The 15579-nt window shown below is 47.1% G+C and overlaps 1 protein-coding gene across 1 annotated transcript in view; it reads left to right on the plus strand.

Moving 5' to 3' along the window:
• The window catches only part of LOC139826716 (procollagen galactosyltransferase 2-like), a 119503-nt gene that overhangs the window by 94359 nt on the left and 9565 nt on the right, over nucleotides 1–15579 (plus strand). Inside the window, 3 exon segments of the mRNA XM_071803120.1 lie at nucleotides 8629–10097; nucleotides 10775–10910; nucleotides 14304–14508. Of these exon segments, the coding sequence (XP_071659221.1) occupies nucleotides 9943–10097; nucleotides 10775–10910; nucleotides 14304–14508 (496 nt within the window). The 5' untranslated portion in view covers nucleotides 8629–9942.

Consider the following 15579-nt stretch of genomic DNA (forward strand, 5'->3'; position numbering starts at 1 on the left):
GTGGTTTTTTTTATTGCTTCTAAAGCTTTGTCTGCAACAGGGTGACCGTGGGGAGAACTAAAGTAAGATTAAGAGAGAACTTGGGGCTGGAGCAGTCAGAACCTCTGCTGCACTGTAAGACAATTCCCCTCACACAGATGCCAAAGAAGCTGTTACATGGGGATTTTTAACTATGGGCATGAGAGAACCATAAGCAGCCTCAGCCTGATGGATTTTCTGGGGAGATGTTGTTTCCCTTGTTGTGTCATAAAATCACAGAACAGTTTGGGTTGAAGGGACCTCCCCAGCTCCCCCAGTGCCCCCCCTGCCATGACAGGGACATCTTCACCAGCTCAGGTTGCTCAGAGCCCGTCCAGCCTGGCCTGGGATGTCTCCAGGGATGGTTCAGCCACCACCTCTCTGGCCAGGCTCTCACTACCCTTGGTGTAAAAACAAATTTCTTCCCCATGTCTGGTTTGAGGTTGTGTGGAAAGAGCCAAGATCCTGGTGTGTTTCAACGTATGTATGCAATAATGTACATCTGTGAATCATTCCCTTGGCCTTGGAAGATCATTGAAGGCTTTAAAATCGCTGCTGCTGCCAGCAAAATGCATTATCCACAAGCTGCTGAAGGGCATAGGGAAAAAGTCAGAGAAGAGACCTATTTGTTGCATTCCTGGGCTGCGAGGTCCTGTTTTTGTCCAGCTGCCCAGCCGGGAGTGTTGCTGCTCTTGTTACTGGTTCCACACTCCCACACAACTCCTGCCACTGCTCGGGGCTCAGACCATCTCTGCACAGGAGCTGACGTCTGGGGGACCAAGGTAAAGTGGTTAAAAAATAAGGTACTTCCAAAAGTCTGTCCTGAATTATGGAAACCCTAGAACAAATGCCAAGTCCCCATGAAGCCAAAAAGTCTTACGCGTACATTCAGATTTTTAGCAAGTTGATTAAATGCTTAAACAATATTTGAACTCGGGCCTGAAGGATCAGGCTTTATTAATTGTGTGAGTATAATTGTGGTAAAATAAGTGGTGGCAAGGAAGGTTTAAATCTGCTCACAGGCGCTGAACTGCGTTGTTGTGAGATAGCTCGGTGACATCTCGTGATGCGTTATAGAATCATATAGGTTGGAAACGAGCTTTAATATAATTGAATCCAACTGTTAACCCAACACTGCTGAGTCCACCACTGAACCAGGTCCCTAAGCACCACACCTACGTGTGTTCTAAACCCCTCCAGGGATGGTGACTCCACCACTGCCCTGGGCAGCCGTTCCAATGCTCAACAGCCCCTTTAGTGAAGAAACCTTTCCTTTCAGGCAGTTCAGAGATCAGAAGGTCTCCCCTCAGCTCCTGTTCTCCAGCTGAACCCCCAGGTCCTCAGCTGCTCCCATCACACTTGTGCTCCAGCCCCTCACCAGCTTTGTTATCCCCTGATCTGTTGGTATCTGCAGGATTTGAGGTGTCAAGTCCCAGATTAATGCATGCAAGGTAGGACAGGCACACACACAAATATCTACAAAGCAACAGAGTGTTTCTAATTAAAAGAAAATTGTTAATTAGTTGAGCCTCCTTGGTCAGTGCTGGGTGAGCAAGAGCCTCATACCTGCCTGTTGCTGCAGGAGTGCTTGAAAAAATACAATGAACCCTGCTTGGTTTGCAGAATTTTGGGAAAGGTGCTGAGCTGGAGAACATAAGTCATGAATAGTAGCAATGCCACTTGTTATTGTGTGGTAAAGAAGGACGTTTTCACAGCTGGAATAAACCACCAGAATTTGGGAAATCTGGGTATACTGCCCAGCTGGGTGCTGAACAGCTCTTCACTTGTGCATCAAGCCACGGGGTGAGTAGTGTGTTCTGTTTCTTGGCAGGAAGGTGATGGAGCCAGACCTACAAAAGCTTTGTCTTAAGCCATTGTGATAGTACAGCTGCTTTTTTGGTCGCTCTCCGCTGCCTTGGCAGACTCCCTCTCGCTGGATTTTAAAAGTGTTTTGCCTCTGTCGTGTTTTGAATTTTGTTTTCCCTTTAGGATCCATACCTTCTCTTCTAGGCTCTCCCAGCCGCAGTGTTTCCCAGTCAAGCTAATTCATCACTGATTCACAGTGGAAACTGCCAGTTTGGTGGGGTTTATGTTTTGAGTTAGTTTTCTAAGTCTGGCAGCATCCAAACACAAAGACAGGGAGAAATGACTCGTCTGTTACTTAATTTAATGCTTGTTTTGGGAAATCTAAATCCAAATGTGTATGGGACTCATATTAGGACTCCAGTGCTGGATTTTATTTTTCTTTTTGCCATTGTTGGCAGGGCCGAATTCACCTCCAGAATAAGCGCAGTCATCGGTCTGTGTGACACTAAGCTCGGTTCTCTGCTTGGACCAGACGGCGTTTGGAGCTGCCCAAAGTGACTGAAAGCTGAAGTGGGCTTTTGCTGCAGCATCTAAATGATTCTGAGGGCTCTAGCGACCCTTACAAAGCCAAAAGTACCTTGCTATCTTCTTTAGTCTCTCACAAACATGCTGAGTCCTGCTTTAGAGGGCTGAGCTCTCCGGAAACATCGGGTGGGACCAGCTTTGGCTGTAGCCCTCATAGCAAGAGTGGGGGACACAGCTCTGACTCAAAGACCAAGCCATTTGGTGACAGTGACAGAACCTTTTTGTCTCCTAGACTTCTCTGGAGATCCCAGACTGGCCAGATTCCCCATGAGGGTTTATGCTTGTGTGAGGAAACTTCTTAGAAATAGCTGTAGAATTCAGCCTTTTTTAGTAGGCTGGAAGGTGGCAGCTCAATTGACCTTGCCAAACTTTAACCAACAGTAAGAGAGCAGGGCCCGAGCTGCCATAGCCTGTGAGTCTGTATTATTTCTAATAAAAGAGGAAAGATGGGGCTCTGCAGGTGATCTCCTTCCTATTCTGTCTTGCTCCTTCAAACATGTGAGGGCACGGAGGGGTTCAAGGTCCAACCTGAGTATTTGGGTATCTCTGGCATGCAGAGATATGCTTCCTCCATCGCTGTTTCTTTTGAGACATAGAGTCTCTCTGAATGCTTTATTGCTGCTCTGCTTTGTGGAGGACGGCCAAGGGGAGCTACTGGTGCTTTTGTCACCAGTTTCTGTGCTATGGTTGTTAGGAGTGGTCTGCTAACAGGCTTTCCATTGACTTTGGGCTTCGCTTTGGACGAGGCTCCGCAGATTTAGGGCACGTGGCCAACTTATGGCTCTTGTTTCAGTGGAACTCAATCTTGGACTACATCCCATAGCAAGCCTGGTGGGTAAACTGGATCTCTGGCTGCAAGCGGAGAAAAAGCAAGAGGGATGGCTGAACTGGATATCTGTGGCTTTTCCTGGGACTTGGTTACGTGCCCAGCTCAGTCCTGCAGCAACCCTGGAAAGCCAAGGATGTCCTCCTCCTGGGAGCCGTTCTCAATGCAGCCCCAGCCGTCAGCAGCACCCTGACCATCGTCATCCATGTACGTGCTTGGCAGGGCGATGGGAAGGGGCCGCTTGGACCGGAGGGGCTGAATTTGGCTCTCGTAGCAATCAAGGATTTGGGAGCAGATGACTCAGACAGTGCTGATCCATTCTCTGTGTACATTTTTTTGCTGTGTTATGTTACACTGGGATGGGGGCAGAACCCATTGCCCTCCTCAAGCCTTTACAGTCTTTGAAACATCATCAGGATGGGAAAGGATCCTCTAAGGAACTTCAATTTTCCATAGAATCATAGAAACTGCCTCCAGTTCTGGCTCTGCTTTGCAGGACGCACTTCTTGAATGTGAAGTGCTTACATCTCTTCAAAGCCCTTTCTCCCTGCCTGTTTGCCAAAGGGAAGAATTGATAAATGTTAAATTCAGTAGCAAAATCACCGCAGGCCCCTGGCCATAGAGTTTCCCACAATTTGTGTTACGAGGTGACCCAGATTCTGACGAACCAGAGGCACACAGGGTTGGTTTTGTCCTGTAGTACTTTTCCTATACAGATGGTGAAGGTGATTTTTTTCCCTTTGCCCTAGTGCCTGAGGTAAATAAACTGTAAATAGCTTGGGAGAGCAGGCTGGGATGTGGAGGAGTAAAAAAGGGTGATTTTGATTCTCAAGGGTGTGGAGGAAAACAGGAGGAGAACCATCGAAGCCTAAATTAACTCCCTCTTGCAAACACAGTTTGATCAGACATTATCAGGCTAAATATATGAGCAGTCTGTAAAAGGAGCAGTTTTCCTCCGGTGCTACTGCTCACATGTTACTCAATTAAAACAGTAGGAGCTTAATGTTGCGCTTACTTTTCCGCTATTAGCGGTACTTGTGTTTTTTTGGGAGGGGGCTACTTTACTGAACATGGCCAATGAGGGTTTGTGTCCATGGTAAGACTTCTGCTTAAAGCCAAAGTAAATATTGAGGTGGTTATAGTTATACCGACATAAGCCCCTATATGAACATTCTTGCTCAAGCTTTTCTAAAATTTAACTTCTATTTATTGGAAATAGGTTTAAATCTGAATGGAAAAAGTTGCCGTGTTACTGGAATAGGTGTGTCCATCTGTAGAGCTGTTCCAGTTTAATTTATTAAGCTTTATCTTCAGAAAAGAGTGGCGGGAATTTAATATATATTTCGTTGTTGTTTCTTCCTTGTCACTCCCCCAACCTTAACTGGTTGTGTCGCACAGGCTGTAGGTTGTAAATCTTGCAGGAGACCTTTTTTCTTTAAATTTTAGCCTTTGTTAATCAGCTCTTGAACATGAAGTTGCCTCCCTTTTAGTGCAAAGGTTGTGGGTCTAACTGGTCTCTTTTGAGGGAATCCTGCTGTTGAAGCCGCCTCCCCCAATAACTGGTTGCAGGCGGAGTGTGTTGGCTTTGGCTTGAGAGGTGCCTGCAGGGAATCTCCTGAACTTCATCAGGTCCTGCACCTGGGGTGGAAGAACCCTTCACAGGGATGTAGGCTGGGGACTAACTAATCCACTCCAAAAATGTGATTTACCTCACCTATCAGGAGCATTTCCCAAGGGGAGTCAGCACGGGATGCTGCCAGCAGTGTCCTCCATGTGGTGCTTTCTTACCCTTGGTTTATCACACCTACGGTCTCATCCCATGGCCTCGTCTCACTGTACCAGCCCTGTCACAAGCGTTGACAACTCCATCCCTGCATCTCAACCCTTCCTGACTGTCCTCACCCAGGGAAAGGACGCTCAGTTTGCCAGAAACAAGGAGATGTGCACCATGGACAACAGACCACCAGTGACGGTGGTGACATCTGCAGCAGAAATGCCCTTATGAGTCTCCAAAATGGATTTAGAATCCAAGTGGTCCATCCGAGTTAGAACAATGAAGTTTTAACTGTCTGCTCAGCTTCTTGACATCCTACAAACTATTACAGAATGTGTACGATGGGGCCTGTCCTGATGTTCCTCTTACGGCTTGAGGAGCTCTCACTGCCAGTGGGAAGTCCTGCTCATATTTTTATTTGCCTGTTTTTTCCTGTGCGGGGGTTGTTATTTCAAAAAAGGGAGGAAAAAAAGAAGTGTCTGTTTTTCCATACAGTGATAACGCAAATACCATAGCTGCTATTTTTTTTCCGGGGGGATAGGTGGACTGGTTCAGATATTAAAATAGGAGTAAGCGCAGATTTTGTTTGATCTTAAATGTTAATTGTTCAGAGACTAATAGTGATAATTACTTTTCAGAATAGCTTGAGTCATTTGTTGGGTTTTTTTTTAAATTGTGTTGTTTTTGAGGCTCCAAGCTGGAAAAACAAAGGTTTGCCAATGTGCTGGTCGTAGGGCAAGTTTCGTCCAGGGTGTGACAAATTTTACTGCCTTTGAGAACTCTTGGGCTTAGAAATGCTGCTGGGTGGATGGTCCTGGAGACTTGAGTTAGGTATTTGCGCCAGTTTTGTCTCATCAATGTCCTTGTTAAAGGTCTACTGGGCTGTGAATTTACCTTTTAAATAACACCACCATTACAGCTTGGGCAGTAAAATGCCGTTTTTCTTCTGGCAGTTTCCTTGTGGGTAGATGTAGAGATTCCTGTGTCTCACGTCTGTCTGGGGGTTGTCAGGTGTTGGGGTCTTCTGGGGTGGGTTGTGTGAAGAGCATGCTGCCCTACCAGGAGCAGGATGGAGAACCCCGGGTGTATGGGATCTGGTTGTCCCCACTGATCTTACACAAGGATAGAAGGTCTGGGATGGGGCCTGATGAGAGAAACAGGCATGTACACCAGACTCTAGGATTTGTAGGCTTACTTTAAGGGTTTGCAAGATCTTTAAGACTGGCCTGGGCCTGGCAAAGAGGTGGTAAAACACCAGCCAGAGAGGTGGTGGATGAACCATCCCTGGAGACATCCCAGGCCAGGCTGGACGGGGCTCTGAGCACCCTGAGCTGGTGAAGATGTCCCTGTCATGGCAGGGGGGAACTGGGGGAGCTTTGAAGGTCCCTTCCAACCCAAACTGTGATTCTGTGGTGTAAGATGGACTCTGACATTCTTCAGGAAGGCCACCATCATCTTTGCTTGGTTTGCATGACACGTACTTGCAGTGTGGTCCTGCTGTGTGGCAGGAGCTTCCTGGTGCCACTGCAGCTCCAGCAATGACAATGAACAACAAAACCATTTTCACAGTTCTTTGGTATTTTAGGAATTTTGGAGCTGTTGACTGTGCAGCTGGCGTGTGGGAGGAAAGCTGAACGAGAGCAGTGAAATGCGCAAGGGCAGCAGGAAGCCCAAGCAAGTGTATTAGAGCAGGGACTGGGGTGGAGTCTGCGATCTGTGAAATACATGGAGCAAGTTGGACACCAGTCTGTTCTGCCAAGTCAACACTGATGGTTTAGTTCAGTTAAACATCCTCGCGAAGCTGGATTTGCAGTGCAGTCCAACCCAGGGTCTGGGTCAAAAGCAAACCCCGAAGTTATGACGAAACCCAGCCTTGCTCTGGCATAGGAGAGCAGCTAATAGCAAAGAAATCAACCCTCATTCACTAGCTGAACTTCCCTTATTTATTGCTTTGCTGGACAGGAATAAATACTCAACAAATAAGCTTCCTGTCCTTAAATTATTGCATTCTTCTGCGTTCTTGATTCCTTTTATTTTTAAATTAAACCAGGCTAAACCCCACGGGATTGATGTCCTCTCATTGCATGAGCTAGAAAGGGTTCATGGTCTGATTCTCGTCTGGAGGATCACACGATGACTTGGGGTGGAGGTATTTTCCTGAAATAGTTTGGAGCAGCTCTAGGGTTTGGGATGTGCTCCCTTTCTCCCTTCAGTGTCTCCCCTCCCTCCTTTCTTCCCTCCCAGCTACAGGGATCTCTGACTTCAAGTAGGATGGAGGATGCTGTGGGAGATGCCTTTGGGTCTCTGGAGCTGGGGGACAAGAGAGGCGATTAAGAGCAGCTGACAGGGGCTTAGCACAGCCTTCCAGCCCCCTCCCCTTGGGGATGTGTTCCATACCCTCTTTGCTGTCTCTCCACGAGACCTTTTGGGAGTATTTCTACTCCCAGAGGAATTTAAAGGTGTAAATTCTCAGTGGAGCTGTGGCTGCACAGGTTGTGTCCTGCCATGGGGCTGTGCTGCCGTTTGCCCAGGGAAAAATGAGCAGCCCTTTGGCTGGAGGGAATTTTCGGTGGGATCCACCATGGCCAGGTGTCGGATCCGCAAAGTCGTGGTCCCGGGGAAGCGCAGGCTGGGAATGAGGAGCCGGGCTGTGCCGATGAGCTCCTGGCTTCTTTGGGAGCGTTTCCATGTGATTCCCATCAGGAACATGGATCTGTGCGTCCTGTTCCAGTTTGTGCAGCTGCACAGCTCAACCCCAAGGAGGAAAAAAAACCAACATTCTTCAGATGCTGCTTTTGGGGAGGGTGGGGGAAGGAGCAGGCGGGTTCCTTCCACCCCGTTGTTTGAGACTGAGCGCTGTTGCAGCGTTTTAAGAGAGCCCAGCATCTGCACAAAGCTCCTCTGTGTGTTTTTACAAACTTAGAACCTCCATGTGAGGAAACAGCAGCCGTCTCTGAGCCCCAGCCTTTTCAGCTTAAACACAGAGTATGGGGACAATACAGCAAGCAGAACAAAATCCCCGTGCCTCTAGAGGTAGGATCTTCACAGCTATAATAACTTACCTGCGGCCATTCATGTGGTGGTGGCCTGTCGTGTCTTTCCCAGTGGGTGAACTGGACATTTAAACGGACGTGGCTGGAATCATAGAACCGTTTTGGTTGGAGAAGATGTTTAAGATCATCAAGTCCAACCGTTGACCTCACACTGCCAAGTCCACCTCTAATCCACGTCCCCGAGAGCCTCATCTATGCGTCTTTTAAACCTTCCCAGGGATGGTGACAGTTGGCAAGGAGAATTCACCGTGTGGTCATTAAGAACAGAATTCAGTCCTGTACCTGCTTGATGCTAAAGCTGCTGTGGTCTCGATGAGGCAGGAGGAGATGAGCAGAGGGGAGAGATGTGCAAGGATGCCCGCGTTCTGGCTTTGTGGGGAATCTGGGCTTTGCTCTGTGCTTAAACAAGGACTTGCACCTCTGTGGAGCTGCCCCGAGTTCTTCCAGGAACTGGATGTGCCTGTAATAAATAGCTCGTGCCTCTGTTTGACTCAATTGCTGGCTGGGAAAAAGCGAAGGACCTAAACCGTGTGTTAATGGGGCTCTTTGTGCTCTCATTTTTCCAGGGTGGCCACTGCCCGCAATGTTGACAGCACCACAGCAATGCTTAGAGAGTGGCTGAAGAACGTGCAGAACCTCTACCACGGTGTGGAGTGGAGACCGATGGAAGAGCCCCGGTGAGCACTGCAGTGAGGGGCTGACTGGTTGGTCTGTATCTCCGGTTTTCTAGATTTTCTGTTCTCAAATAAGGAGGTGTACTTAAAATGTAGATTTTGCGGGGGGAGGCGGGTCTGTCCCATTTAAACTGTGTCCTTATGGAGCCCATAAAAAGGTCTCTGACTTCGGTGAAGCAACTCATGCAGAACTTCAGCAAATATTTTCCGTTCAGTTATTTAACGTCTGCAGCTGCTCTCTGTGCCTGGAAAACAAATCACATCAAAAACTACAGGGAATAAAAACTGTCATTCTTTATTTTCAAGGAAGCAGAGAAATCGTAGCCCATTCCCATTAGTGTCTATGAAAGTTCTGTTCGAGACATTGAATTCTCAGTAAGTTCTGAGCCAGAGAACTAGATTTAATTCAGCATATTATGCCTTTGCATGACTTGCAGGATCATTGCTTTGAAATACGATAGTAGGTTTAAAGAGCATCCTCCTATAAGGAATGAAAAGCAACACCTATTTGTATGCAGAATTTCAAAGAGGAAGAACTCTGTGTGTTTGGTTTGTATCCTGACTTGTTATTCCACACAGGGCTCTGTCCCGGTGTTTCCTTCCATCTTTGTAACAAAGCGTTTGCTTTTGGACCTGATCCTGAGAACAGAGACACGTGGGTAACTTCACTCACGTGCTTGGGCCCCTGGCGCTGGGCGTTGGGTGTCTGTAGATTTCAGAGCTGTTAGCAGGATGTGTTAACAGTTGCTCGTGATGCCCAGACCCCAAGGGAATCCAGATTGCCTTCATCTTCTCATCCTCCGTTCTGTTGATTCTACTGGGCTCAAGGAAGCTGTGTTTATAGTTTAAACTTGAATTGTAGCAGAGGAGAGATGACTTTCTACCAGAGGGTCAGGTGAGGTAAATCAGCTTCAGCCCATTTTGGTGGTGTAACCTCTGCTTCCATCAGGGCCTGTTGCTGCTGAAGAAACTCCTGGGTGTGTTTGATGGTGCTGTTTTGCTTTCAGTCACTTGGTCAGCCCAAAACGCTGCAGCGCTGCTTGTTTTCCAGTGCCCTGTGTACACACGCCAGCACGAAACTTGGAATCTTTCTCTCTCAAAACCGCTCCTGGGTTGCCTGAGGTGACTCTAACACTGTTTTTATTTTGGAAAGAAGATAGTAAGGGAACTTTTTATTTTTCTAACTAGCGCAATAGGTTTCTAGACATGGGTTGCAGTCACTTTCTTTTGGTTTTTTTTGCTACGTCTTACCCAGAAGAATTTGGGCCAAAACATTGGCCAAGCTCCCGATTCACTCACGTGACGAAACTCCGACCGGCAGCCCTGCGTGCTGCACGAGAGAAGGGGTCAGACCACATCCTGGTAAGTACAGGGTTTGATTTATTAACTGTCCTCAGGCAAAAGCTTTTCAGATGGTCACTCTGATAACTCCGGGGCTGCCAAAAAGTTTCCTGTCCATCTAAAGACAAAGCTCTCTGCAGTGAGATGCCGTGTATCGTTTCTTGGTCTGATGAGCAAGAGAGTTTGCAGCTGGAGAGAGAAGTCCATGGGTAAACCCAAGGTTTGTTGCCCAGCGGTCAGGACTGAACGTAGTCCTGGTGGTGGGTAGGTACCTGCAAGGGGCCCTCAGATGGAAACCCCACCTGTTAGTGATGAAATGTAAGGGAAATAGTTCTACGGAACAGTTGTGAACAGATGTGTGGCTTTGGTGACTGCAGCAGCCACTTTTTAAGAGTGATCCTCTTCGCAGAATAAATGCACCCTGAATTTTCAGCAGTGATGTTTTCCCTCGCAGCTCCGTTGCCCCAGTGTTGGAGGAACATTCCGTGGAGTGCGAGGGAAACTCCGCATCTCTTCCCATCTCATAATGTACCTTTAACAGAGATGTGTCCTACGGTATCAAAACCAGCAGCTCAGTGCTTTTTGGGTTTTTTTTGACAACCTCATGCCTCTGGCTGCCTTGTTCCCAAGAAAGCATCAGGGCAAGCCTATCATTTAATCTAATAACAAATTTATTTTTCTCTTCCCCTCTTCTCTAATTTATTGATACAGATAACTCACTGACCAACCCAGAAACCCTGACCCTGTTGATAGCAGAAAACAAGACCTTGGTGGCACCAATGCTCGAGTCTCGCTCTCTCTACTCAAATTTCTGGTGTGGCATCACCCCCCAGGCAAGTGACCTCCTGAATGCTACTGGGCGACTGTGCAAGCTGTGTTTGCAAAGGCCTCTTGTGTCTGTGAAGTGGTGGGTTGTGGTTTCTGTCCTGTGGGCTTTCCTGTCTGTTTCTGTAGCGTCCTTTTCTGAAAAGAAGCTGCTGTAGCTCGGTGACGTGCACTCAGCTCAGCTTGCGCCTCTCTGAGTGGCAGCATCCCAAATCTTGGTGGGTACCTTTGGGAAAGGTCCATACGTTTATAGGAAATCTGGGAATGAGGGCAGAGAGGACACTGCGGTCTATCAATGTTTTTCAGGCTTTGTTTTCTAACCGAGCTGTAGGTACGAGCAGAGCAACGCGTGTTCTGCATTGGGTGTGCAGGCACGTAGCTGGAACTTGCTGCCTGGTCTGAGATTTCTCGCTTGAAAAAGCTGAATCTGGAGGAAGCTGAGCTTGTTTAGCCAAAAGTCCTGGGAAATGATACAATCCCACTAACTACATCAAAAATACTGATATACACACCAGAATTTATTTGAGGTCACTCCATATGTTTGTTTAATGGCCTTAAATCTCTTGGTACATAATTTTAGACAAGCTTTCCTGTATAGTGATGCTAATCAGAGAGGAATTTGCTTTTCTTTCTACAGCTTTCTGTTGTATATAGGTTGTTTTTCTCACACATGAACAAGATTTATGTGTTGGGGCAACATCGTTTGCCTTGTAGAAATCAGTTTAGTGCTTCTTTCTCAAATCATAGATGCTGCAGTAAATATTGGTACAAAGATGCTGCCTAGTAGGAGTAACATCATTTTTAGAGCCAGAATGAGATTGAGCTATCACTTGACAAGTAGATCCACATCGCTGTGGTCAGTGTGGGTCAGCGGTGATTTTTTGCCTTTTTTCACTCTTTTTCTTTGGAATGTTCTTGACTGAGCTCTAGATGGGCTTCCTCAGACATTCAGCCTCGTGGGATCGTTTCTGGAAACAAATGGACATCGGTGCAGTGAGCAAGACTGCATCGAGCTGATCTAGGCCACAAGGGAAGGGTCATTGAAAGGTCCTTGACCACACAGAATGGGGTAGAAAGTTGATGAGGCAAGAGGAGAATGAGGAGTTGAAGTAGTTTGTGGTGAGACACGAGAGGTGATGATTGTCTAAGGTAGCAATCAATCATGTATTAGCTAGAGAAATGTAAGCAGCGTGTAATCTAACTATAATTATCCAAGTATAAATAATGTAACTACAAAATCAGCAGTTTAAGACTATATAACCTGATCAAACTTTACATTAAACAGCTTCAGTTTATAACTCTCATAGAGTTGTCGGAGTCCATTCTTCTCCCGCACAGTCTGAGGTGAGGACTGTAATTAATACTCGTTTCTCCAAGCCCACAGGTAAATCTTAATAATGAGATCGGGTTTTTGACCTGTTTGCTACTCTGCTGCTGGCAGGTGTTCCGTCATCCCTTGGGGATGTTGGAGAGGCTCCATGCTCCAGCCATTTCCTGCCCTCTTGCTTTGCTCCAGAGAGCTACCCGGTTACTAATTATTGTCATTATTGCTGCAGTGAAATGAAGAACAAACTCCATTTCCCACTTCTGGTGTAAAACATCCTCTGGCAGTCTCCTTCTGTAGGATTTCTTGAGGAAGGTCTTTGTTTTTAAAGCTCTCGGTGATTATATTTTTTCTTTTACAGAAACCACCGAATCTTTTCTCTTTTGGCCCCCACACCATCTTATGACAAGGAGTTCCACAAGTCAGACCAACTAATTGAGTAAAAATAGCAGGAAAAGGTCCTGAACTCGCCAAATTCTTGGGAAGTAAATACACAGATAAGAAAAGGGGTGTGTTTACTTGTTTCAGTTGTTGTTTTAAAATGGAGAAATAAACTTTATAGGAAAGGCATTGTCCTTTAAGTGTTTAAGGTGAAGTCCTGATGTAAATCAGCAGTTCTCCACAGCCTGGCATGGGGCTCTGCCAGTGTGCGCCAGCCCCAGCCCCGGCCCCTGCTGTTACCTCTCCAGCAGAAAATCTCCATCATTACCAGGATTACTGAGAAAAGGAGGGGAAAAAAAACCTAGCAGCAAATGCATCTTGCAGGATTTGCTGAAAAAAGCTGCTCAGATGAAGAGGAAAGTTCCCACTTTTTTTCCTTTTCTCTTAGTTACTGCTGCTTGTTTCTGTGCTCGCAGTCCTGCAGCTTCGTGCTCTCAGCCCTGCTCTCCCTGGAGACTTGGGGAGGGAGCAGGAACTGGAGAACGCCCTAAAACACAAAGCCAAACCCAGCTGCAGACAGCCTGACATTCAGCTGTCGTGAAGCTGTCCTTAGGAGAGCACAGCAGTGCTAAGTTGGAGTCTTTCTTGGCTACAGGTGATTTATGAGCCATGAAAAGCCCCACAAGCCCGTAGTGAGCAAGTGGAGGAGGACAAAAATGAAGTTTCCAGCATCTTTCACCTGTGGGCATTCTCGGTTGTCTGTTAACGTTGGATGTTTTAACCCTTCCCGCAGCGGGAATGCCGGTGAGGGCTCTGCCCGCTCTCTGCTCTTCGTGGACATCTGAGACACCCAGGCCTCACAGCGTGGTCAGAAGGTTTCCGAAGGGCAAACCAACAGATGCACAAACAGACAAACGCACCACACGGTGCTTCTGCGCAAAGGCAGGGTAAAGTGGTTCTGCAGTGATTTGCTCGGCTGTTGCTAGGATGCTCTTGGAAAATATAAATCAAAAGTAACTTCAACTGATTTTAGTGACTCACCGTTTCTGTAAAGACCAGAATCCACTACGGACCCAACCGTCAGCCATGTTCAGATGTCTAATTGGTGCATTAGACCTTTCTTTCAGGGGGAATTCAGTGTATTGATTTCCAAATCTGATAGCTTTAGACATATGGCACCTGCAGATCCAGCTGTGAGCTGCACAAGGCGGGTGTCGCACCCTCAGTGCCGAAAGGTTGGCAAAGCTCTTTAGGTCATGGCCAGAAATAATTTGCAGGTCCTATTCGGTGAGACACTGAATGTCCTTTGTGCTTGTTGAACACAGAGGATGCCACAGATGCTCAGCAGCTTCCAGGGTCAGAGCTGAGAGTCTATGTGCAAAAAAAAGGTTTCCAGAGAGCCAGGGGAAAAAAATCCGAGATTTGAAGCTCTGTTGCAAGGGAATTTTGTAGCAGAAAGGCTTGAATTTCCATTAGCTGCTGAAAAGCAGAGAGAAGGTCATATTTTAACCTTTTTGGTTGAAGATTGTTTCTGAATACTTGACTGAGCCCTTTTCAAAATGGGGACACTTCAAAATCTGAGAACTGAGCACTGATCCGTCTCTGCTGAGCGGGACTAAGGGCAGGAGCTTTTGCTGGGGAGCAGCTGTGAAACTGAAGTCTTCTGTCACATCCAGCCCCCTGCTTCTGTTTGCAGGGCTATTACAAAAGGACCCTGGATTACCCCCCGATCCGGGAATGGAAGAGGACAGGCTGGTTTGCTGTCCCCATGATTCATTCCACCTTCCTCATCGACTTGAGGAAAGAAACCTCCACCAAGCTGATGTTCTACCCCCCGCATCAGGACTACACCTGGAGCTTTGACGATATCATGGTCTTTGCCTTCTCCAGTCGCCAGGCAGGTGTGTCTGGAGACTTTGCTGGGCAGGATTCACTCGTAGACATGCAGATCTTTACTTTGGAGTTCACAGACCAAAAGCCAATTTTTTGGCTTCAGTGGTGAGTTAAGACCCTGTTCCCTTTTCTCTTTTGGATCTGGTCAGGGACAACCAGCAGCAAGTGAGTGGCAGTGCAGTTTTGAATCACAGATAGCTTCAAAAGACATGGGAACTATTCTAGGGACGAAGGCAATGTTTCAGAGACCAAATTAGTGGCATCTACCTTTGTTTTTTGTCACAGTGAGATGATAGCGAGCACAAGTGAATGCTGTGAGAGTGGAAGGCACTCTGTAGTTGTCTAAATTCACCACTTCCAGGAGACTCCATGAGGAAGGGGGGAGGACAAGAGACACTTTTTAGACGTTGCAGTGTTTGTGCAAAATAAAACCCAAGTTGCTTGCCTGCAGTGCTTGATGAAGCTTTGCTTTGTGGCAGCTCAGCAGGAATTGTCTGAGAGTTAAGAGGTTTTTCTTTTGTTGGTTCTGTTTGCTTTAAGCAAAATCAGTGCAGATTTCAGGGAGTGATGTGGGGGCTGTGGGCCGTGCTCAGAGGAAATTTCTTGCTGGCGTGAGAGCAGTAAAATCTCCACAGAACTGACGCCTCACTGGGACTTTGGGAGAATGAGTCAAGAACCAGTCCTTGAGATGTTTGGGGCTCCAGCTGGTACTGGGACCAGTTTCTGCCAGACATTGGGAGGATTTCAGTTAGATCTGAAACTCAGGAGTCCTTTCGGGCCAAGGCACCACCTCAGTGTCTTCTTCTACCTGGAACGGCTGTTGGTGCGTGCAGAGCTCCGTGTGTCTTGGGGGATTCGCTGCCTCTTAGTGCACGATAGCACTGCTACAGCTGCTTGTTCTTCTGCTGAGGATGGTCAGTCCTGTTCATTTTTGGATCTGGTGGGTATTCTGTCTCTAGCGAAGTCCTGGCTGGCAGAACTGTGTCACATCTATGAAAGGAGCTCCTGGGAAGGGTATGTTTTTAATGACCATCTGTATTGTTCTTTGCCCTCCTGTGTTGAAAAGGGCAAAGTTTGGA

This window comes from Patagioenas fasciata, unplaced genomic scaffold (genome assembly GCF_037038585.1).
Source record: "Patagioenas fasciata isolate bPatFas1 unplaced genomic scaffold, bPatFas1.hap1 Unplaced_1, whole genome shotgun sequence".
Lineage (NCBI taxonomy): Eukaryota > Metazoa > Chordata > Aves > Columbiformes > Columbidae > Patagioenas > Patagioenas fasciata.